Source organism: Lycorma delicatula, chromosome 3 (genome assembly GCF_047948215.1).
Source record: "Lycorma delicatula isolate Av1 chromosome 3, ASM4794821v1, whole genome shotgun sequence".
Lineage (NCBI taxonomy): Eukaryota > Metazoa > Arthropoda > Insecta > Hemiptera > Fulgoridae > Lycorma > Lycorma delicatula.
This window is the reverse complement of record NC_134457.1, coordinates 194,340,108-194,365,744: the sequence shown is the minus strand read 5'-3', so window position 1 is coordinate 194,365,744 and position 25,637 is coordinate 194,340,108. Positions and strand designations below refer to the sequence as shown.

Here is a 25,637-nt window from a genome sequence, read left to right as displayed (position 1 = left end):
TATTTTTTTTCTGTAATTATTAAATATTAAGCAATAATTATTGTAAAGAATTGAAAAAATATGAGGTCTGTTCAGAAAATAACACAACTTTATTTTTGTAATCATTGTTATTAATTTTACAGATTATTGGGTCTTGTGCCCTTTCAAAGTACCCCCCTCCCTTATTCACACAATTTTCCCAGTATGTTTCCACTTTGCAAAGCAGCCTTGGATAACTTCATTTGAAATGGGCTTTAAAGTCCGTGACTGAATTTGCTTTAATGTCATCAATAGTCTCGAAATGATGTCCTTATGTCACTGATTTTAATTTTGGAAATAAGAAAAAATCGTAAGGAGCCGGGTTTGGCGAGTAGGGAGGCTAAGGGTGGACAGTCATCTGATTTTTGGTCGTAAGCTGAGTGTGCAGGCGCATTCTTGTGGTGAAGGTTACCCTCTTTTTGCAGATTTTTTCATGTAACTTTTGTAAAATGCCTCGGTGGTACACACAGTTCACAGTTCACTGTACCTTGAGGCAAGAATTCAAAATGAACAATTTCATTAAAAAAAAAACCCCAAAAAAAACCATCACTTTGACATTGGATCGAGGTTAATGTGCTTTTTTGGGGCGTGGAAATACTTTATCAGTCCAATGTGATGATTGAAGTTTTGTCTTGAGCCATAAACCCAGCTTTAATTTCCTGTTTATGATCCTTTACATGAATGTTTCATCATCATTGGTTTGTTTAAGACGTTGCTGACAAACGGCCACTTGTTGTTTCTGCTGTTCAGTCATCAAACAAGGAATAAACTTTGCTGTGACAATCCATATTCATTTTTTCAGTCAGAATGTCATGGCCTGATCTGATCAAGATGCTAACCTCTTCTGCAAGTTCTCTAACAGTCAGTCATTGATTTGCATGCACCAGATCATTTATTTTCTGAACGCAGATATTGATCAGTTGAAGTTGATGGCCTTCCTGGTTGAGGGTCAACTTCAATTGACTGACGTACACTTTTAAATCATGAAAACCATTCTTAACATTGTGTACAACCCAGAGCATCATCTCCATAAGGTTGTTTCAAAAGTTGAAATGTTTCTGTGAAAGTTTTCCCTAGTTTCACGCAAAATTTTACATCACTCGTAAAAGTTAAAAGCATAATCTATTTTGTTTTAAAAAGAGTATATTTATTTTAGTTTATTTTTTAGATAAATGAACAAAAGTAGCAGTTGAGATATGTTTTCATGACATTATCATAAATATCTAAATAAAACTGAGTGGATTTAACAGTTTAAACACGCTTTAAATTCTAAACGTTATCTTTTGAAACTTAGTTTGTGTACACTTTGAAAATTGACCAAAACAGTTGTTAGAAATTAAAAAGAAAATACCTTGATTAAATTAATATTCTGAACTGAATTATAGAAATCTAATCTTTTAAATTAAAATATCTAAATAGAAGCATATTTTAATGAATTGGACATTTAAAAAATTTAATAGATGGTTCAACCTAGCAAAAGTCCTTCATATGCATGGTATAATTTAGTTTAAAATGCTGATTGATTAAAAACTTTAACTCAGACACATAATGAGATTTAATGTTACTAATGGATTTTTTGATTTGGTTATTTCAAGTTTATCAAGTTTACATCCTTCAGAAATCCATTACTTTTTCATATTTGATATGCATATTTTAAACATTTTTCTTGCATATATGCATGCAAATTTCAAGTTCTTATGTTGCATATAATCTGGTCTCTACTGATGACTAAAATTGTTATTAACGAATATACAGGGTATATTCTCACTAATGAGTGATAGTAATTAAATTCACTTGCAGTGATATTTTATTACATTTGCTGTTGGCTTAATTTCCTCATTTTTCAATATTTTATATTGTTATACAATCTTCATCCAAAAAAACAGACTTCTGTACATAAGTAAGGTGTGCATATATGAAAGTGAGATATCTGATTCATAAATTATTACTAGTCAATAAATACAGTAGTATGCAAATTAATCCAAACATTGATGTTATTTAATAAAAGGTAACTAACTTTATTTAGAAAAAAAAATCATACCTTTACAATTTGTAAATATCTAGTAATTATATGTCAGTCTTTATTTTTAATCACATCACAATGTGACATTGATTCAACTAGTCACTACACATTTTTTTGATTTCTTCATCATGAAACTATACTGATTTTATTGCTTCAATCTTTGTGGTACATTTTTGAAAATTGTTTTTTGACTGTTGCCCAAAGATTTTCAATTTGATTTTAGTTTTGGGGTGTTGCCTGGTCATGGGAACACTTTAATGTTTCGTTCTTCAAAAAAAGTTTCTACCTTTCTGGCAATATGGCATGGCAACACATCTTGTTGGAACACTCTGTTGCCTTGTGGAAATTTGTCTTGAAGTTGTGGAACAACCCTTTCCTTAAGAATCTTGATATATCCATCACTTTTCAGCATACCATCTACTGGAAGTAATGAACAAGGGTCTTCAGATGTGAAACAACCCCAAAACATTTTTTTTGGGGGGATGTTTAACTGATTGTTAAATATGAATCGGTGATATTTTAACAGATAGAACCTTTTGTCCCTGAGCATCAAAAATGATGACTCATCAGAAAGTTCCTGTCTTCTTTGGTTTATTTAGCATATGCTTTGGCCCACAAGTCTTTTTTTTGCATATTGCTGGTGTTTAAAGCTGCTTTTTGACTGGCCAAAAGTTATCAATCCAGCTGCAAGAAGTCAGCATTTATCAGTTGTCCCATGTAAATCTGTTCCACTGGCTGCTAATTCTTGATTTAAGTCTACATCAGACAATTTTGGATCTAGTTTACTTTTTTCTCTAATAACCGATCCTGTGTTGGAATAGTTTTTCTTTAACAGCCACATTTGCTTGAAGTGAAAAGGAACCAGTTTCTTTAAGTTGTTTTAAAATAGGAATTACTGTTCTTAGTTTAATACCATACTCAGAAGCTATTTGTCTTTGTGTCATATTGGTATGATTAGATACTATTAGAGAAACTATTTGTCTTTGTGTCATATTGGTATGATTAGAAACTATTAGAGAAACTATTTTTGAATGCTTTCTTGGAGTTATGTTCATTATTGTTGTACATTTAAGACGCAGAACAAAAAATACGAAAACATGATTTTGTAATAAAAAATGGAATAAACTTTCAGAAAAACTATTTATAACATGAAAATTGCTGAATAACTAAAGAACAATAACCTCACATTACACAGATAACTTAAAGATTGGGTGTGGTCAAGCAGTGTAGCCACAACATAGAAATAAACAAAAAATTTCTTGAGTTTGAATTAATTTGCATACTACATTACATTGTTTTTATTTGTTAAGGTTTTATTTGACTACGTTAACAATACAGTATTTTTTTACAATACAATACAATATTATTTTTGTATTCATTACTGATCATTTCAATTTTTTTGTTTTAATAGATTTTTTTTATTATCTGCTTTTTAACATTTATTTTTTAATTTATTCAGGAAACGACATAGACTGAATGCTCACCAGATTCTGAATGTCCAGATGATTCCCTTCATAGGAAGGCAAAGGAAGTTTTACATTCACCATTATATCAAGAAAGTAAGTCTAAATTATATAACACATTGTGTGTTTATAGTTCATATTAGGTTTCTAGAATATAATTAAAAATTTAAACAGTAGAATGCAGTATTTAACATAAAGTGAATAAACACAACTAAAGCTTAAAAAATTATGAGAATGACTTTTTGTAAAACAAAATTAAAAAAAACTATCTGAATCTGCGTGGGAAAATCCACACAATAAATATCATTTTACTACACCTGTATCAGCCTATGTTGGCTTTTTTCTTTTTCTGTTTAGCCTCTGGCAATAAAAAATTGAAAAATGTAAAAAACTTCATAATTCAATCTCTGAACTAAGTTAAAAAGAAAAAAAATTATTCCACTTTTCAGTGGTTAAAGTAGAGTACTTAATGTATTTAGTAAAAAGAATTTTTTTTTGTCTTCAGTCATTTGACTGGTTGGATGCAGCTTTCCAAGATTCCCTATCTAGTGCCATTCTTTTCATTTCAGTTTATCTCCTATATCCTATATCCCTAATAATTTGTTTTACATATTCTAAACGTTGCCTGCCTGCATAATTTTTCCCAACTACTTGTCCCTCCAATATCAAAGCGATTATTCCAGGATGCCTTAATATGTGGCCTGTAAGTCTGTCTATTCTTTTAACTATATTTTTCTAAATGCCTTCTTTAGTTCATCAATTTGCCGCAACACCTCTTTGTCACTTTATCCATCGATCTGATTGTTAACAGTCTCCTATAGCACTACATTCAAAAGCTTCTAAACTTTTCTTTTCAGATACTCCAATCGTCCAAGTTTCACTTCATATAAAACTATGCTCCAAACGTATACTTTCAAAAATGTTTTCCTGATGCTTAAATTAATTTTTGATTAAGCAAATTATATTTCTGACTGGAAGCTCATTTTTGCCTGTGCTATTCTGCATTTTATATTGCTCCTGCTTGGTCCATCATAAGTAATTCTACTTCCCAAATAACAAAATTCTTCTATCTCCATATCTTTTCTCTTCCTATTTTTATATTCTTCTACATTAGTTCTACTACATTTAATTACTTTTGTTTTGTTCTTGTTTATTTTCTTGCGGTAGTTCTTTCGTAGGACCAGCTATAATATTATATTATATTTCGTAGGACGTAGCTATTATATTCCATGAAGGATCCATGCCATTCATTGTTTCTTCTAAATCTTTTTTACTATCGGCTGGAATTACTATATCATCAGCAAATCGTAGCATCTTCATCTTTTTACCTTGCACTGTTACTCCAGATTTAAATTGTTCTTTTAACATTATTAACTGCTAGTTCTATGTAAAGATTCAAAATAATGGGAATAGGGAATATCCTTGTCAGACTCCCTTTTTTATTATGGCTTCTTTATAATGTTCTTTAATTATTATTGTTGCAGTTTGGTTCCTATAAATCTTAGCAATTATTCTTCTATCTCTATAATTGAAACCTAATTTTTTTAAAATGCTGAACATTTTATTCCAGTTTACTTTATCAAATGCCCTTTCTGAGTCTATAAATACCATTTATTTGGTTTGTTTTGCTTTAATCTTTCGTCTACTATTAATCTGAGCACAAAAATTCCTTTCCTTGTCCCTATATTTTTCCTGAAACCAAATTGGTCTTCTAACACTTTTTCCACTCTCCTCTCAATTCTTCTGTACAGAATTCTAGTTAAGATTTTTTGATGCATGAATAGTTAAGCTAATTGTTCTGTAGTCTTCACATTTATTTAGTTGCTCCTGCTTTCTTTGGTATCATGACAATAACACTCTTTTTGAAGTCTGACAGAACTTCTCCTTTTTTGTAAATATTAAACACCAGTTTGTATAATCTATCTATTGCTTCCTCATCTGTCCTGCGCAGTTATTCTGCAGGTATCCCATCTATCCCAGGAGCCTTTCTATCATTCAAATCTTTCAATGCTCTACTAAATTCAGATCTCAGCATTGTATCTCCCTTTTCATCCTCTTCCTCTTCTTGAGGAATAGGAATCCTATAACACGAGTTTCTAATTCATTTCCTCCATATAACTCTTCAATATATTTCACCCACCTATCAAACTTTTCTTTCATATTATAAATTGGTGTACCATCTTTATTTAACAGATTATTCAATTTTTAATTTATGTAACAAAATTCTCCTTAACTTTCTTGTATGCTCCATCTACTTTTACTAATGATCATTTTCTTTCCCCTTTTGAACTTTTCTTTAATCCACTCTTCTTTTGCTAATTTGCACTTCCTGTTTATAGTATTTCTTAATTATAGATAGTTCCTTGTACCTTCTTCATCATGCGCATTCTTATATTTTTTGCTTTCTTCAGTCAGCTGCAATATATCCTCTGATATCCAAGGTTTTCTATCAGTTCAGTTTTTTCGCCTAAGTTCACGTCTGCTGATTTAAGAATCTCCTTTTAAACATTCTCCCATTTTTCTTCTATATTTTCTACCTTATTATTTTTACTCGGACCTTTTGTGATATCCTCCTCAAAAATCTTCTTTACCTCCTGTTCTTCAAGCTTCTCAAAATTCACAGATTTATCTGACACCTTTTTTTTCTTCAGCTTTTTAAACCCCAATCTACATTTCATTATCTCTAAATTATGGTCGCTATTGATGTCTGTTCCAGGATATGCTTGGCAGTCGAGGAGTTGATTCCTAATTCTTAGATAAACCATGATATAATCTATCCGATATCTTCTAGTATCACCAGGATTTTTCCATGTATATATGATACATGATTTTATAACTTCTATATGATTTTTAAACTGGGTGTTGGCAATTACCAAATTATACTTCATACAAAACTCTATAAATTGGGTCCTCTTTCATTCCTTTTGCCCAGCCCATATTTACCCACAGTATTTCCTTCCTTGCCTTTTCCAATGCTTGTATTACAATCTCCAACTATTATTAAATTTTCATCCCCTTTTATAAGTTCAATTGCTTTGTCAATTTCTTCGTATACACACTACCTCATCATCATCATGATGGGCACTTATAGGCATATAGACGTTAACAATCATTGTTAGCTTAGGTTTTGATTTTATCCTTATTACAATGATTCTATCACTAAGCTTTTTGAAATACTTCACTCTCTCCCCTATCTTCTTGTTCATTGCGAAACCGATTCCTGCCTGTCCTTTATTTGATGCTGAGTTAGCTATTCTAAAATCACCTGACCAAAAGTCATTTTCCTGTTCCCACTGAACCTCGCTAATTCTTACTACACCTACATTTAACCTATCCATTTCTCTCTTTAAATATTCTAACCTACAAACCTTTTTTAAACTTCTAACATTCCAAGCTTCGACTCATAGAATGTTATTTTTTAATTTTCTGGTGACCCCTTGCTTAGAGTCCCCATTTGGAGATCCGAACAGAGGACTAGTTTACCTCCAGAATATTTTGCCAAGGAAGGCGCCTCCATCTTTGTTATAAAAATAATAGTAAATAAATAAAATAAAAGCATATACATGTTTGTATAAACTCTACATACGAGGTCTGATCAGAAAATCACCAAACTTAATTATTTTTAATCTTTATTATTAATTTTTCAGATTATTTGTACTTTTTCTCATCAAAATACTCCTTCCCCTATTCACGCACATTTCCCAGCGGTGTTTCCATTTTGCAAACCAGTCCTGGATGGCCTTTAAGGTCTATGACAAATTTGCTTTAACGTCATCAATAATCTCAAAATGGCATCTTTTTGTTAACTGATTTTACTTTCAGAAATAAGAAAAGATCTCAAAGAGCCAGGTCTGGCGAGTAGGGAGGCTGAGGGAGGTCAGTCATCTGATTTGTGTCACAAAACTGATGAATTGACAAAGCTGAGTGTGTGGGTGCATTGTTGTAGTGAAGGAACCATGAGTTGTCTCACCACAACTCTGGTTTCTTTTTGCAGATTTTTTCTTGTAACCATTGTTGTACGTCTTGGTAGTACTTATGGTTCATTTTTCACCTTGAGGCAAAAATTCAAAAAGAACATCATTTTGACATCGGATTGAGACTGACATGCTTTCTTGGGGTGTGGAGATCCTTTGCCAATCCATTGTGATGATTGAACTTTTGCTCGATTTGTTGCTATAAACTCAGCTTTCATCTCCCATTATGAACCTTTGCATGTGAACGTTTCATCATCACTGGCTTGTTCAAGAAGTTGCTGACAAACGTCCACTCGATGTTTTTACTGCTGTTAGGTCATCAAAGAGGAACAAACTTTGCTGCAACTCGATTTTTGTTCAATTTTTCATTCTCATTCTGCATCTCAAATGTATTATGCCATAACATTTTGAAAGAAAAAATGAACACGCGAGTCGCAGCAAAAAATTTTATGGCATGATCCAGTAGAGATGCTAATCTCTTCTGCAAGTTCTTTGACTCTGACATTTAATCGTCGATATAGTAGATCGTTAATTTTCTGTGTGTGGGTGTCATTAGTTGAAGTCAAAGGCCTTCCTGGTTGAGGGTCATCTTCAATTGACTGATGACCACTTTTAAATTGTGAAAACCATTCATAACATTGTGTATGACTCAGACCATCATCTTCATAAGCTTTTTTCAAAAGTTGAAATGTTTCTGTGAAAGTTTTTTTCAAATGTGTGCAAAATTTTACGTTGTATTGTTACTCCAAAGAATTGCACATTACAAAAATCTCTACTAACACTTAAACACGTTGTACTTGAATAACAATAGCAAGAAAATTAAACAAGATATCCATGCAAGAACATGTGGTTACAGAGGAGATTATGCAGAACATACCAACTGCACGTCACTAAATGTCCCTGTTGGCGCGTAATTGAAAATGTTTGGTTATTTTCTGAACAGACCGCATATATAAACTTTGGTAATTCTCCTTTAGTAGTTTTTTACAATTTTTTAGATTTGTGTATTTAATTTGAAATCTCGGTAAAAAACATGAGGTCAAATTCATTTTGAAAGAGTTTGTGCTCCTTATGTTCTGCTTCTTTATACTAATCATACATGTAGTAGACAGTTTAATTTATTAGCTTAAAAATTTAAATGGGCATACATATTGTAATCAAACTATATTGGGAGACAAAAGAATTTTTGGAAACTTTGCACTAGAATAAATATTTATTGCACTGAAATGTATTATTTATCTATGAATATTATTATCTATATAATTCTTGGAAGAACCCCTCCCAAGAAGGAAATAAAAATAAAAAAGCTGGTAAGGAGTTACTTAACTATGCATCTCTGGCAAATAGGGTTTTGCCCTTGACAGAGTAATACTTTACAAAAAATTAAGTAGAATATTAACGTACATAATTTTGCTAGTAAAGAATTATGTAAAAAAAAATATCTATGTGGACTAAAATTTTGAGATATGGAATCCATGGTGACTGTTTCTTCTCGCAGCTGTGACCAGTTGTAATCAAAATTCAGTGGCATAACCATTATTTAGAAGTCATTTTACAAAATTTCATAAAAATCAGTTCAGCTGGTTGATTATATCTTGTAGATGATATATGAAGAAAAAAGCAAAACAATTTGGCTTATTATCCCCCCCCCAACTCCTGATTATCATATTAAAGAGAATAGGGTGGAAAGTAATAGTTGGACCAAAGTTTTGTTTCTATTTCCAGTATTGTATGATAGTGAATTAAATAGTTAGAAAAATTGATAAATTCTAAGAAGTTTTTCTTTGTAATGCATTTTAAGTTAAAAAATATGGCAGTTACACATTATTGAAAAGAAAGAATAATTTAATATTATATAATGTTTAATTTGAGTGATTTTAAATTCCTTTAATGAATTTAACATTGTTTAATGTCAAGGGGTATAATTTTGTTGCTGTATTTGTGTTCGCTCATATCTTATACCACACTGTGTGTTAATAGTGCAAATATTTCATGTAGTGACTTTTAATATAACCCATATATGACAGGTTATAACTTTTATTACCACATTTTTCTAACAATAAATATTATTCTATTTATATTTTTCCTGCATGACTTTGACCTTGCACTTAGATTTATTTTACAAACAGGATGGTAAGATGAATTACATTTAATAAAAATGCTAGACCCTTGCGCAGAATGAACTGTAACCAGCTAACCCAAAATAAATGTTCAAATCACTAAGATTACAATCATGTTGATCACCACAATTGAAATGAATATTTTCAATTTATAATCCTTTTAGTCCTATTGATCTCCTTTAAATATCACTAGTCTAAATGTTGTAATTATCCATATGTGGCAGCATCTAGTCTTTTATTTTAACATTACTTTGTTTACACAATCTGTGTTTAGCTGTCAAGCATCCTAAAATTTTATTAAAAAAAAAAAACAATCATATTTATTTACATTCATTACTATATAATTTATATTTATAACAATCTATTTTTATATTTTTTTACAAAATTTCAATATTGTTTCTCTTATAACTGGTAATGTATTTAAAAAAAAAGTTCTTTTTTGACCAAAAGTAAAAAATTAATTTTGAGTTCTTTTCCATATAACAGTTAGAATCAACAAACTACTATTTATAAGAAAAGCAGTTTTTAGTTTTTTCATAGGAATACGCATACAATCTATTATCTAACAAAATTCCATTACACACTCTGCTACCAAATTATTCAAATTTTTATTATATATTGTTTTTTAGTCTAAACTAATGTAGTTTTATTTTTTATATTTCCCAAGCCTGTGATTAATATCTGCAGACATGTTTTATTCATAATTTTAGGATGAAAAGTAGAGGTGATACTAAGTGTTAAAATCGTGTAAGTTTCGTGACAGTGCTGTATTGTCATGAATGGGAATTGTACATTCACCAACTGGTTGAGCCTGCTCCCTGAAGTTTAATTTTTATATTAATATGGATGGTTTTTCTTTCTTTTTTTTTAATTTGAAATATTTACATAATTTGTAATAATGATATATCTATTATTTTTTTGTATGTTTCAAGAACTGAAGACATTGAATGTATGCCAGTTAAACGAATTGTACCTTGAACTGGAATTACTTATATGTGACTATTCTGAAACTTTAATTTCTGAACTCGCTCTTCGTGATGAACTTGAATATGAGAAAGAACTGAAGAATTCATTTATTTCACTTCTATTAGCCGTGCAAAGTAGGCGAAGACAACATCATGTTGAAAAGAAACGGGGAAGAGCTGGTGCAAACAAACCACCTGTTGAATCTAAAGTGAGTAGGCTGCATAATTTATAATTCTAAACGTTTTTCTTAGGCATTAATAGCCCCCGCATTCTTTAGTAGTTGTCAAGTGTATAAAAAAAAGTGATAAATGCATAACCGTGCATTCTCTTAATCATTTTTCATTAAAAAAATTTTCCATTCGTCTTAAAGTTGGATAGATAAAATTTATCTTGGCATTTTCATTAACACAAGAAATAATAGCAAAAATGACATGATTCAATATGATATAAAAACCATACCCGTTCATAAAAACAGAGATCAGAAATGTATTAAGAAAATTTATCAAAATCTTCTAGCAACCTCTTCATTGAAGAATATATTTTTAATTCCTCGTGCACTATAACTTTAATATAATTTTTCATAACGCAATTACAATGGAACTGTAAATCTTGTTCCTCATCGGCACACATAAATATTATATTTAAATAATATTAAAACACCTAGTACAGAATATTGAGATAAGACATATCTTACTTTAATTTTATTATATATTTTACTTTAATTAAGGTAAGATATGTCTTATCTCAATATTCTGTACTAAGTGGTTTATTTAATGTAATTTAACAGTAAAGAGGAATAATATTAATCTTCCCAGTCAATATGTAACACTATTATTTTTAATTTCTGTTATTACGTTAACTTACTCTCTTTCTTTTCAATTTGAAAAACATCCTGTCATTTAAAATGACTGGTCTTAACTTTCCCTATGCTGTGAAAGTTACAGAGAATAAACGGTTACAGAGAATATAAATTTCACAGTTACAGAGAATTATAAATTGAAATCTGAGAATTCAGAGATTTCATTGGAATATATCTGATGCCCAGATCAGGATACATTGTTGCTCTCGTTGTTTAAGAATGTAAATGTAGTTAAGAATGTCTGTATAAATGTATATACATTTTTTATTCCGTTTTTTAATTAAAATAATTCATTACCGTATTGACCACTATCCTAATAAATTTAATATTACATTAAATTTAAACCAAACAACACAGTAAATAGATAAGTTAAACTTATATTAATTTTATGAATTGATTTTCGTAGGATCCTGCATCTTCAGTGGGTATTTAAAATTCTTGAATGCAATCATAGAATTATATATATATATAATTAAATAATATATATGCATGGTTCTCCCAGGCCTTAAAAGTGAGGGAATTTTGATTCAGTCAGGGAAGGTTTTGAAAAATCACTATAAGTCAGGGAATTCTATTGAAATTTGTAAAATGGGAGGGAAAACTTTAAAAATTTTATTTGGGAAGAAAAATTAAAAGACTGTATGCATTAATATTTAAAAAATATACTTATCAATTTGAGAAAAGTAGAGTGGTTCTGAAACATGTCAACAAGTAATAAAAAATCTGATGTGGACACCGCATGATTCCTTGTACGTCTATTAAATTACATATACACATTTTTTGCTGCACTTCATTTAAACTTGTTTCATTAAAAGTAAGATACGATCCTCCAATTCTTTAATAAAGTGACCAGTTACACAATTGCTGAAATATTATTTTTTATTAACATCAAATAATTATACAATTAATTCAACAATCTTACATGAAATATTAGGGTAGAGTAAAAGTCCCTTTATTACTCGTATTACTAGATCAGTTTATTATTTATATTTTTGTGAGCTGCTGATTAACAAAAAACAGATTCCTATTGTGATTTCAGATATCTGGTGTGTCGTATAAATAAAAGTTAATAATAATTAAACTATTCAATTTAGTGAAGTCCGTCCTGTATACTGTCAAATGTTAATTTTGACCTTATGGTGTAAAATATTCAGTTTTCATTATTGGATTATTTGGTGAATAGTCAAAAATGAAAAAGAAACAATCATACAGGAAAAAGAAATATACACAAAGAAATATTTCTCAAAAAAAATGACAAGAAGATGAATATGAGGAGGAAGAAAATGTTAAGAACAAAAGAAGAATAAAAAAATTAAGAGAAAATGATAAATATTAAGAGGAAGAAAATGTTAAAACCAAAGAAAGAATAAAAAGATGAAGAGAGGAGGATGATGAATATAAAGAGAGAGAACATTAAAAAAACTACAGAACGTGTACACAAATTAAGATCAGAAGAATTATATTAAATCAAATAGCGATTAAACGATTGGCAACAAAAAACAAATAAATGAAATGGTGATCAACTTCGACTTAGGGAGAATATTGTCTAACAGTATCAGAGGAATAGTGAACTAAAAGATAAGAATTTTTTGCAATTTATTAAAGATTGGGCATATATGCCACAGTGTATATGTCATTCTTATGAGGATCTATTTTTCAGTCACTCTGTAGTTAACTTTAATGTAGATAAAATGAAACTAAAAATCCACTAAATAATTTAAAAATTATAATTTTCAGTTAATATTAAATAATCAGATGTTTCACCAAATCTATAACATAAACACAAATTAATAATGGCTATTAAATTACACACACATATTTAAAAGCATATAAAATTTCATTTCACTGACTTCTGATTTATTTATATATTTTTTTTTAATTGTTATTATTGAATAAATTATTTTACAATCAAAGGTATTTATTAATTAATAAATTATTAAATTATTAATAAATATACGTAATTATTAATAAATCAATATATTTAAATTAAAAAAAAAAAAAAAAAAAATTAAAAAATTTTGTAAGATCCAAATATTTCATTAATTAAAATTTTGTTTGGGTATAACTCTGGAACCAATGAAAATAAGTACCATTTATGATATATCATTGAAAAGCTCTCAATGAGGGCTTATTACTGCAGTTAATAAAAAGTCCAGAATCTAAATGTTTTTGGATTTTGGGCTTTTTGGACACATTTGGTTCTGTTGATTGAATCAAAAGGGGAGGTGCACAACTAGATGTTACAACAGTTCTAAATCCAAAATTTCAACATTCTACGGCTAATCATTTTTGAGTTATGCGAGACATATGTACAGATGTAATGCTGATACTAGTAAAATGGATACAGTTATGGTCAAAATGGATATTTCCATTGAAATCTGAAAACCAAAATTTTTCACAATCACAATACTTCCTTTATTTTATACAAGGAAGTAAAAAATAAAGCTAAGGAAGGGGGCAGTATTAAACATAGAAATTAAATCCAACCAAATTTTATTCAAATTAGACGAAGGTCAAAATAATATTGTAGTTCTTATTCTGGCCAGATCCCATTAAAATGAAATCGATTGGATTTAATGGATTTTTTTTAAGAAAGACTGCAAATTTCAAATATGTATAACAATTTCCACAATGATTAGGTACTTGAAGTTTTTGAGTCAAGTTGAGTATTCTAGAATCAGCTAGAGAATGAGTATTTAAACATTTTTACAGAGAAATATTTTAGGACTTTTATTCTCCATTCCCAATTATATTTGTGAATAAAGTTACAATACTTCTATTAAGAGAGATTTTTTCATATTACATTGAAATTTTGTATTGATGATATTGGAAAATATCACCAGTTTTTGAATTTCCAAGTTGAAAAATCACAATTGAATTGTCTATTTCAAAAATCCATTACATTCCATATAAGTATCATTGCACATAACGGGTTTTTGAAATAAACTTTTCTGTTATAAACTATTTTGAGTGTTGTTTGGAAAAATATTAAACTTCATGTATATCATGGTTTTTTTAGAATCAGGGAAGATTCTGAAAATAGTCAGTGAGTCAGGAAAAATCACATTTTAAAAATTTGGGTGAACCCTGATTATATATATATATTTATTCTATTAAACCATCAAGTACAGAATATTGAGATAAAATTAAGGTAAGATTTGATTCAATATTCTGTACTAGATGGTTTATTTAATAAAATTTAAATATAATGTAACAGTACAGAGGAATTTATATATGAATGGACTTTGGTTAAACTGTTGGACTTGTTGAGCATCTATCTTAACTAATTACTGACCATTCACTAAGTCATTGCAAAAAATTAATGGCCTTACATCACAATACTCATAGTGACTTGCCAAGTAGTATAGAACTTACCACGCTACAGAATAATGTATCATCCAATGATGACTATGACTACATCTGTACTGTAGAAGGAATTCCCAGTACTAGTTCTAAGTAACCTTAGATGGTGATTTTCACTTATTATTTCTCAGAGTTAATTAAAATTTCTAGCAAGTGCGTTTGTGTTGAGATAACTGGAAGTTACAGATTAAAACAACTTTTAGTGGTATTTCACCCAACATTAATAGAAGTACTTTGGGGAACATCGACTCGGTTGCTCTTAATTTCCTGAGCCGAGATCTAGCCTGCCTCATTATCATATGTAAGCATATCAAAGAGCAGTTTAATTAATAAACACAGTTAAAATAAACATGATTTAATTTTAAAATGATAATTGATTGTGTATCATCATAAAGTAGTGGGTGAAGTATCCTGTCCAAAACACTAAAGGAGAATCTTGTGATGTACTACAGGCTGTTGATTGAACTTGTACAGAAGCTGTCAGTTCTGGCATTTTCATTCAGAATTCTTTGTACTGAAAACAGAAGATTATCAATCCTAGATTGCATTTATGATTTTTACCCTATTTGATTTCAGTTAACTTATTCGTACATTTGTAAATGTTTGTATAGATTTTGTGATTGACCGTTTAGAGATTGCTGTCTTAGGCACCAAGATTTTCAAAGATAACAGGAAAAGTCATTTGTTTGTATACGATAAGTTTGTCCTCCAATGTTAATTACGGATGAGAGCGAACTAGTCAAAATTTATAGAAATGAAGTAGGTTTTTCTTGTGAAAATTTAACTTTAAATTTACTTTTGTGCAGGTAGATCAACATTATCTAATTGCTTTCAGTAATCTAAATATATACTTGTTTTTGTTTAAGTAAAAATATTGAACCAGTTCTTTTTTAAAATGGTGTCCAAGTTTGATAAGGTTTAATTTTAATAGCACTTCTTTATCAGGATACAATGTATGCGTGCTGCGTAATAAAAATATTTACCAAGAACATGACTAAAATTTTCTGATAGATTATTAATAATGAGCATGATACTTCCCTGATTATTTTGCATTTACCTAAGGAAATATACATTCATTAAAGTCTGATTGATTAAAAGTCACTTGTACCAGACTGACCAGTAAATTTAAGATCAGACCATTTTTGGTAGGTCAATTTGTTCCTTTTTTATACCAGAAAGATTTATAGTTTTATTTTAATTGCCAACTTCAGTGCAGTGACTTTCAGTAAATGCAATAAACTTAAGTAAATAGATCTATTGTAAAGCCAGAGACTTTTTTTGTCTTATGTACTGATAAAATAAGATAAAAAAATTTATGTATGTTTTATTGTTTTAAATTTAATTTATGGATTTACTTGGTTACATTGCAGTATCTCACCACTGTAATTCCATACCATTTGGATAGTGGCCCATTGAACAACCAGGCTTTGCAAGTCCTTATTAAAAGTAAGTATTAATTTAAATATTATTATAAATTAAAATAATAATTGTTATAATTAATATTGATTTAATTATATTTATACTTAATTCAAACATTTTGTAAACTTTTAAAAGTAACGCTTGTGATTATATTATGTAACCTCTTACTCAGTAATATTATGTAAAAATTATCATTAATTTTATGTCCTGAGAATTTACAGGAAGAAACTCAAATCTGTAGATTTGAAAATGTTTTTATTTAAATTTGATGCTGCTGCAGGTTATATATTAAGTGTTTTTTTCAATGAAATAATATTTATTGTATTCTCAGATATTTTTCCCTCTATTGATGTCAGTAACAATTGTAAAGTGAATTTTCTCTCTACAATACTGGTTTTGAGGCAATAATGATAATGATTTAATAGTAGTAATCAAGTTTATATTCTTTGCTCATTATTCAACTAAAAAACATTGGTTAAAACTCAATAGAAATTCATGAAACTAATTTTTTCTTTTGATTTTGATTTATTTATGCAATTGTAAAACTTATGTTTGTCCATTTCACGCAGTTTGTCTGATTAAAAGATTTATTTTAAATCTAAAATAATTACTATTGAAGCAAAGCTTCTTAATGCAGGCTTCAGGATGGGGAGTCAACTGAAATAAAAAGAGTGTCACGAAAAAACTAGTTGTATGTGTCGATACAAACACACGAGTTATGTAAACACACACTCGCTCTTACTTTATAGACAGCTAATGCGTATATGCACATTCTTTTTTTTATATGTGTATTTCATTGCTAGTTAAAATTTCTTATTAGTAAAAATTTTATTGTGTGTTTGTTATTTTGTATCATTTTTTTTTTTGTCTTCAGTCATTTGACTGGTTTGATGCAGCTCTCCAAGATTCCCTATCTAGTGCTAGTCATTTCATTTCAGTATACCCTCTACATCCTACATTCCTAACAATTTGTTTTACATATTCCAAACGTAGCCTGCCTACACAATTTTTCCCTTCTACCTGTCCTTCCAATATTAAAGCGACTATTCCAGGATGCCTTAGTATGTGGCCTATAAGTCTGTCTCTTCTTTTAACTATATTTTCCAAATGCTTCTTTCTTCATCTATTTGTCACTTTATCCACCTGTCTGATTTTTAACATTCTCCTATAACATTTCAAAAGCTTCTAATCTTTTCTTCTCAGATACTTCGATCGTCCAAGTTTCACTTCCATATAAAGCGACACTCCAAACATACACTTTCAAAAATCTTTTCCTGACATTTAAATTCATTTTTGATGTAAACAAATTATATTTCTTACTGAAGGCTCGTTTAGCTTGTGCTATTCGGCATTTTATATCGCTCCTGCTTCGTCCATCTTTAGTAATTCTACTTCCCAAATAACAAAATTCTTCTACCTCCATAATCTTTTCTCCTCCTATTTTCACATTCAGTGGTTCATCTTTGTTATTTCTACTACATTTCATTACTTTTGTTTTGTTCTTGTTTATTTCCATGCGATAGTTCTTACGTAGGACTTCATCTATGCCGTTCATTGTTTCTTCTAAATCCTTTTTACTTTCAGCTAGAATTACTATATCATCAGCAAATCGTAGCATCTTTATCTTTTCACCTTGTACTGTTACTCCCAATCTAAATTGTTCTTTAACATCATTAACTGCTAGTTCCATGTAAAGATTAAAAAGTAACGGAGATAGGGAACATCCTTGTCCAACTTCCTTTCTTATTACGGCTTCTCTCTTATGTTCTTCAATTGTTACTGTTGCTGTTTGGTTCCTGAACATGTTAGCAATTGTTCTTCTATCTCTGTATTTGAACCCTAATTTTTTTTAAAATGCTGAACATTTTATTCCAGTCTACGTTATCTAATGCCTTTTCTAGGTCTATAAACGCCAAGTATGTCGGTTTGTTTTTCTTTAATCTTCCTTCTACTATTAATCTGAGGCCTAAAATTGCTTCCCTGGTCCCTATACTTTTCCTGAAACCAAATTGGTCTTCTAACACTTCCTCCACTCTCTTCTCGATTCTTCTGTATAGAATTCTAGTTAAGATTTTTGATGCATGACTAGTTAAACTAATTGTTCTGTATTCTTCACATTTATCTGCCCCTGCTTTCTTTGGTATCATTACTATAACACTTTTTTTGAAGTCTGACAGAAATTCCCCTTTTTCATAAATATTACACACCAGTTTGTATAATCTATCAATCGCTTCCTCACCTGCACTGCGCAGTAATTCTACAGGTATTCCGTCTATTCCAGGAGTCTTTCTGTCATTTAAATCTTTTAATGCTCTCTTAAATTCAGATCTCAGTATTGTTTCTCCCATTTCATCCTCCTCAACTTCCTCTTCTTCCTCTATAACACCATTTTCTAATTCATTTCCGCCGTAGAACTCTTCAATATATTCCACCCATCTATCAACTTTACCTTTCGTATTATATATTGGTGTACCATCTTTGTTTAACACATTATTAGATTTTAATTTATGTACCCCAAAACGTTTCCTTAACTTTCCTGTATGCTCCGTCTATTTTACCAATGTTCATTTCTCTTTCCACTTCTGAACACTTTTCTTTAATCCACTCTTCTTTCGCCAGTTTGCACTTCCTGTTTATAGCATTTCTTAATTGCCGATAGTTCCTTTTACTTTCTTCATCACTAGCATTCTTAGATTTTCTACGTTCATCCATCAGCTGCAATATATCGTCTGAAACCCAAGGTTTTCTACCAGTTCTAGATATAATCCTAGTAACTGTCTGGCAAGTTTTGGAATCATAGGTCCTTATTTCTTTGAAGAGAAGGGCACTTTGTGACAGCCAATTCTGACCAGTACATAACAATATGTTACAAGACTTTCTTGCTCCTGAACTGGTTCATTGTAGGAACGATTTGAATATGGTGTGGTTCCATCAGGATGGAGCAACAGTCTAGACTATCAGAGCACCATACTGTTCGTTCAAGAAATGTTTTCAGGCTGCATGGTTTCTAAAGGAGGAGATGCTGTACGGCTTGCACGTTCTCTAGACCTTTCGTTTTTTGTTTAGCCTCCGGAACCACCATAAGGTATTATTTCAGAGAATGTGCAAGGATGATATGTATGAATATATTAAATAATATAAAGCATAATATATATATATAGTATATAATAAATAAGTAATACATAATGTATATCTATATATATATACTATACACATAATAATACTATACTTACATATACTATATACATATATAATATATGAAATGAAGTGAAGTCTCAGATGAACCATTCCTGAAATGTGTGGTTAATTGAAACCCAACCACTACAGAAGAGTGGTATCCACGATCTAATATCCAAATTTGTATAAACGTAACACATTTTCCAGACCTATGACTATGTGACTATTTTCTAAGGTGGGGGGGATCTACATATCATACAACAGTGTATTGAATATAGTAGAGAACATTTGTCTGATATGTTATTTAAAAAATGGAGTTATGCTAATAAATGCCATTTACATTTGGTGTAATTACATATTAAAAAATACTTGTTACATCATATTCTGTATTTTTTATTTTACTTTTAAAATCATCAATCCCAGTAACTCTACACATAAATTATTTACTAACTAAAGGAATACCTGGTTTTCTCTACGATGGCAATCAGCTAAACTTGCTTTAGTATTAGTTAAATCATCTCTAAGCAGCTGAATTGAATTTTCACACATTGATCTTTCTTGTTCAGCTGTTTCACTGGTTGTTCTAACCTGTTAAAAATTAATAATGCTAACTTAACAATGTTAACTAATTTTGTTCAAATGTTAAGCTACAAATATGGATTAAATAGAATTACAAAATTACCTAGTACAATATTACAAAACATATTTGACAAGTAAATATACCAAACTACAAAAAAAAAAATCACAAAAAATTTGATAATTAGTTTTTTCTGCATAGTTCCAGCACCGAGAGGTATTTACTAAAACAGATTATTACATTTTTTATTGTCATAGTATGTAGCAACCTGAGAACCAGAGATGGTAGCTGGAAAAAATTTAAATAAGTAATAAAAAATAAAAGTTACTTGCCACAAAGTCAAATGTAATGAGATGACCCATTCATTTCCAATTAAATTATGTGAAAAGTTGTTTTTTTGAGCTGCAGTACAGTTTAACTAAGCAATCAAGTATGAGATAGCAAGTGTATTAAGTAGGTCAAATAATGTTTTATTCGAGAAGTGAAAGAAAAAAAAAATATATTTTTTTTAAATAATAGCACTGATAAACATAATTTTTCTTTCCCAAAAAAGTGATATATGATTTTAATCTGTTTTCGATGCTAAAAATGAATATGAACTTAGCATTATATGAACTCAGCATTTTATGCTTCTATATTGTATTTTGTTATCTCATTTTTTATTGTTTAACATTGTTAACACAATTTGTAAACTATAAATAAACAATACTAGACAAAGAATTAAATCATATGATGGTCATATATTATGACATCATATGTAATACTGAAGAGTGAACCTTCATGGACAAGATTAATCATGTCTGTGCAGGTCAAAACATGTAGCTGAAAACACAACTGTGTTGTTTGTATTAAGCACTGGATTTAGGAATGAATTAATTTTGTTCAGTCTTATTGCTGCTGTCTTAAATTTGTTAATAGTGCAGTGTCATAATGCCTTGAAATTGTGTAAATGTAAATGATGTGGATGTCTTTTGTTATGTATGTGGTGAGTTTACCATAAAATCAAATAGAAAAAACATTACACATTTAATTAAAAGAGCATATCATTTGTACTTACAGTGTAAAATTGATGATCAGGATAAGACATGGGCTCCTCATATAATACACACTAATTGTTCTGTATATTTAAGAGGATGGCTAAAAGGTTCATGGAAGGCTTTACCATTTGGTATACCTATGGTTTGGCGTGAACCAAAGGATCATGTAACCGATTGTTGCTTTTAACATGTGGGTCTGGAATTTCTAAAATATTAAACATATTTTAAAAATTCTTGGTTGCAATTTGCAATCAGGCCTGTACCTCACAGTGAAATTATTCCAGTTCCTGAGCCACTTGTGAATGTATGTTTCAAAAGCAGCGATGAAGAATCAGGTAGTACTGAAGAAGACAACAATGATTTTGATTTTGAATTATCTTCCAGTAAGCCACATCTTATATCACAAGGTGAATTAAATGACTTTGTTAGGGATTTAAATTTATCAAAAAATCACCTGAACTGTTATGATAAAGACTGCAAAGTTGGAATTTACTTCAAAAAAATACAAAAATTTTGAGCTTTCAAAACAGACAAAAAGAACTTTCTCAGTACTTTATTGATGAAAATAATATAGTTTATTGCACAAATATTGATGAGGTTATGTTGTATTTAGGACAAGTTCATAAACCTTAGGACTGGCATCTTTTCATGGATTTATCCAAGTATAGTTTAAAAGTGGTTCTACTACACAATGGTAACAAATATCCTTCGATATCAATCGCTTATGGTATTAATTTGGAAGAGACATAATATGATGTGATGAAAGACATTCTTGAAAAAATAAATTATAAAAAACATAGCTGGAACATATATGGTGATTTGAAAGTTATAGCTATTTTGTTATGCATGCAGTTAGGCTACACTACGTACATTTGTTTTCGTTGCAAATGGGACAGCCGAGCTAGGGATAAACATTATGTTACCAAAGAGTGGAAAAAATTAGACAAATTAACTCCAAATGGGAAAAATATTATTCATGAGTCCTTAGTAGAACCCAAAAAAATATTTTTACCCCCTCTCCATATCAAGCTAGGACTAATGAAAAATTCTGTAAAAGCAATGAAGAAGGATAGTCCCGGATTTTTGTACTTCAGGCAGTAATTTCCAAACGTAAGTAAAGGAAAAATTAATGAAGGAATATTTTTTGGTCCTCAAATAAGAGAGTTGGTCAAAGTGATGTATTTAAATCAATGTTAAATAATGTAGAGTGCAACTTGGGCTTCATTTTAAGATGTTTGCAAAGATTTTCTTGGCAAACATAAATCTAACAATTACCACGATATTGTTAATCAACTTCTTACTTCATACGGAGCTATAAAATGTCTTTGAAAATACATTTCCTCCACTTGCATCTGGATTTTTTCCTGGACAACCTCAGAGACATAAGTAACGAACACAGTAAACGTTTCCACCAAGACAATTCAGTGATGGAAAGCCGTTATAAGAGGAAATGGAATATTAACATGCTAGCCGATTACTGTTGGACATTAATTCGGGAAGTGCCTGAGGCTATTTACTCGAAAAATTATTTAATAGCATCAGCAAAATCATTCTTAAACAGGTATGGCCATGCAAAATTATAAATTTTACAGATTTTAACTACATTTTTCCTTAATTTTTTTTTAAGCATAATTTATTTAAAACTAAGGGTGATAGAAAAATTGTATTTACAGATCATAATGTATTCAAGAAATGGTATCATACATAGAGAAACATTAATTTTTTTTTGTCTATCAGTGTAATTTTTAAAAAAAATAAAAATATTTCATACCACATCAAAATTTATTTTGATATATAAGTACACATAATAGTAGAGTAGTAGAGTAGTAGAGTAGTAGAATAGTATAACAGGCTGGTAGAATAGGTAGGATTGTTGTTTTAAATCAATGATGGATACATTGTTAACAGAATTTTATTTTTAATTTTTCAAAAAATACATTAAATATACATTTCTGTGGCAATAGGTTATTAGTCATAATTTCTGCCTTTCCTTTAATATCGACTAGTATTAAAGACTTTTTTAATACTAAAAAAATTACAAACAGTATAATACAGAAACATAGTTACCTACTGATGTAATTTCAAATTAGCCTCTGCTTGCTAACTACTAAACTGGATTAAAAACAAAGTAAAAAAACAGATGATATATTAAATAATAACCGCTTCTGATAGGTCACTGATTGAAAAGAGTAGGCTTCTGATCGGTTGATCATCTATATTGTAATGAAAATCTGTTTTGTAATGACCCTCACTATGATACAGATTCAGCTGCAAAATTCAAACGTTATAATACAGCCGTACAAAAATAAGTGTTTGATAGAGTACACCAAATAATTTTATCAAAAAACTTCAACCGTCAATTGAAGTAAGCATTTCTAAGGAACTACTTTCCTAATGATTTAGCAATGACCTGCAAAAAGTTAATATTAATTTTAATGTGTTGTTATTCAATGTGTTGAGGACAAGAGAAGAAAAATAATAAAACTTTAACTCACCTGGTCTTTAAGAAGCGTCACTTTACGAGTACAACGATTCCGTAACATTTCTGAATCAAGTAACCTCTTCTGCAATTCATCTATTTTCTTTCCTCTTTCCAAGGCTGTCATCTGTAAAATACTTTTAATTAAGTTATATTACATAGAAAATAAATAACCATTCATTTTGAAAACTTGGAATTTTCAAACCGATCCATCAGAACAATATAAGCATGCACCATTTTACATTCAAAATTTTATAAGTGTAAATTAACAATATGTTACACTTACAACTAGCTGAATTATTTGTTTTTTGGATAAACAAATGTTATGCTTAATTTAAATCTCTTTTATAATCCTTTGGAAATGGTTAACCAAACTAATTTTTCTTTCCTTTCCTAAATAACTTCACTTAACTCTTACAATCAAGCTATTCAACAAATGGCTGAAGCTAAAAAATTGTAATGAGCGATTTAGTTGGCTTATTCTTTATATGCACATAGAATTAGTACCTCAACAATTAGTAGAAAAATATCAATTGAATGTTCCCAGCACTTATAGAATATTAATTGAAAATGCAAAACCCCTATAACTAATTTATCTCACTTGAGTGAAAATATAAAAGGGAATTCCTGAAACCATGAAAATTAGAGTGCACCTTCCTATTTTGCCTATTACAAGATTTCAATATTTACTTACCCCAATATTTACTTTCCAAACAAAATTTCACAACTGAATTCGAGTTTTGGTGACAATCAGACCACAACATCAATGAAAATGATCAAATATACTCTAATTCCAGTTTCCCCCTTTTAGAGGTGGTTAAAAACAATCCAACATACATTTTATGTATAAAATGAATACATACATCTAATGAACAAATATCAACAAAAAACTAACAAAACATAACCTATGCTTGCTTCACTCACTAACCTCATCTAATTTAAGCTAAATACACGAATTACATACAGCTTATTAATAACAAAAGTAATTTTTAAACTAAATTCAATAATGTTAATTATTGTTATTTTACATTAATTAAATCAAATTTTTATTTTATTTTATTTGTTGTCAAATTCCTAAAAATTACCAAAAAATGAATTTAACTTACCGTACATTCCTCAAACACAATGATTTCACTATTTCTTGAACATTTCAAAAAGCAGTACATCAAAACACAAGGGAATCTTATATCCACCAATGGAGTTGAGGTTAGAATCATTATACACCAGCTGTTTTGTGGTGCATCAATATTCTAAGCCAACCTATGTCTAAAAAATTTTTGTTTTTAAATATAATGGAGAAAGATAAACCAAGTTAATCAAACTCATTAAAAAAAAAAATTACTGTCAAATTAAGCAAATGAAGCCACACATTAACATTTGCTACAATAACAATAAACAAGACGATCCTTTGTTATATCCTTTCTGCATGCTATACCCTCAATTCAGTAGGATCTGATAATTCTTATTCCACTGACTACTCAACTCAACTCAAGACATATCAACTCTGACTGTAGTACAGATTATTAAATCATGAAATTAAAAAAAATCTATGCTGGTTTTCAATTCCCAGCAAGCAGAGCCCACTATCTTCTCAGGAAGCAGAACTATGTGAGGTGTAATGGGGCAAACATTTCTTGACTACTAGGCCTCTGTAATAGGATATTTGATTTTTAAAGTGCTGGAGTTGTCAATAAATAAGGGGTAACCAGACATCCCTAGACATTGTAGCTGGCTATCCCCAACAAGGAGTGGCAAAAACATGCTATTGTCCAAATCACTATAGTCCAAGGTGGTACCCAACACCCAGGCTGTTATTTTCTACAACTTTTTGAATCTTTTAAAAGAAAGTTTACACTACTCAGATCAGGTGAAAATTTTTTCAATATTTTTTAAATTATGTAGCGATCAATTTAATTGTTTATTTAATTTAAATACTGTTCTTTATTTATTTATTTATGCTTATTGTAAGGATTTTTCTTCTTTTTTTTAACTGCAAAAATCTTGCAATAATAAAATAAAGACAGCATAAAAGAATTTAAGTTATTTTGTTAAGATTATTATGTTTTCGAATATTATCTTGTTTTTCCCGTAAAAGAAAGGACTACGAAGTTAATGAACAAAGCCCGTGCAAAGCCGGGTACAAATTCTATTTTTTTTTTTTT

At 29.7% G+C, this 25,637-nt stretch overlaps 1 protein-coding gene and 1 pseudogene across 1 annotated transcript; one reads left to right on the top strand and one right to left on the bottom strand.

Moving 5' to 3' along the window:
* The first annotated feature begins 825 nt into the window (after positions 1 to 825).
* LOC142321273 (fasciculation and elongation protein zeta-2-like) lies at positions 826 to 16,243 on the top strand (annotated as a pseudogene).
* Positions 16,244 to 19,832: 3,589 nt separating this feature from the next.
* On the bottom strand, positions 19,833 to 24,692 carry LOC142321271 (uncharacterized). Its single transcript, XM_075359269.1, has 3 exons — positions 24,582 to 24,692; positions 23,492 to 23,602; positions 19,833 to 19,970 (listed from the first exon to the last, which is right to left on the bottom strand). Exons 1-3 carry the CDS (start codon positions 24,690 to 24,692, stop codon positions 19,833 to 19,835), a joined length of 360 nt encoding a protein of 119 aa, XP_075215384.1.
* Positions 24,693 to 25,637: the final 945 nt, after the last annotated feature.

Excerpts from the sequence above, each read along its gene's own strand:
- LOC142321271 (XM_075359269.1), bottom strand. The coding sequence starts at position 24,692 with ATGATTCTAACCTCAACTCCATTGGTGGATATAAGATTCCCTTGTGTT. Across the intron at positions 23,603-24,581 it reads TTGTGTTTGAGGAATGTACG|ATGACAGCCTTGGAAAGAGG; the intron begins GTAAGTTAAATT and ends AGTATTTTACAG. Across the intron at positions 19,971-23,491 it reads TGACGCTTCTTAAAGACCAG|GTTAGAACAACCAGTGAAAC; the intron begins GTGAGTTAAAGT and ends AATTTTTAACAG.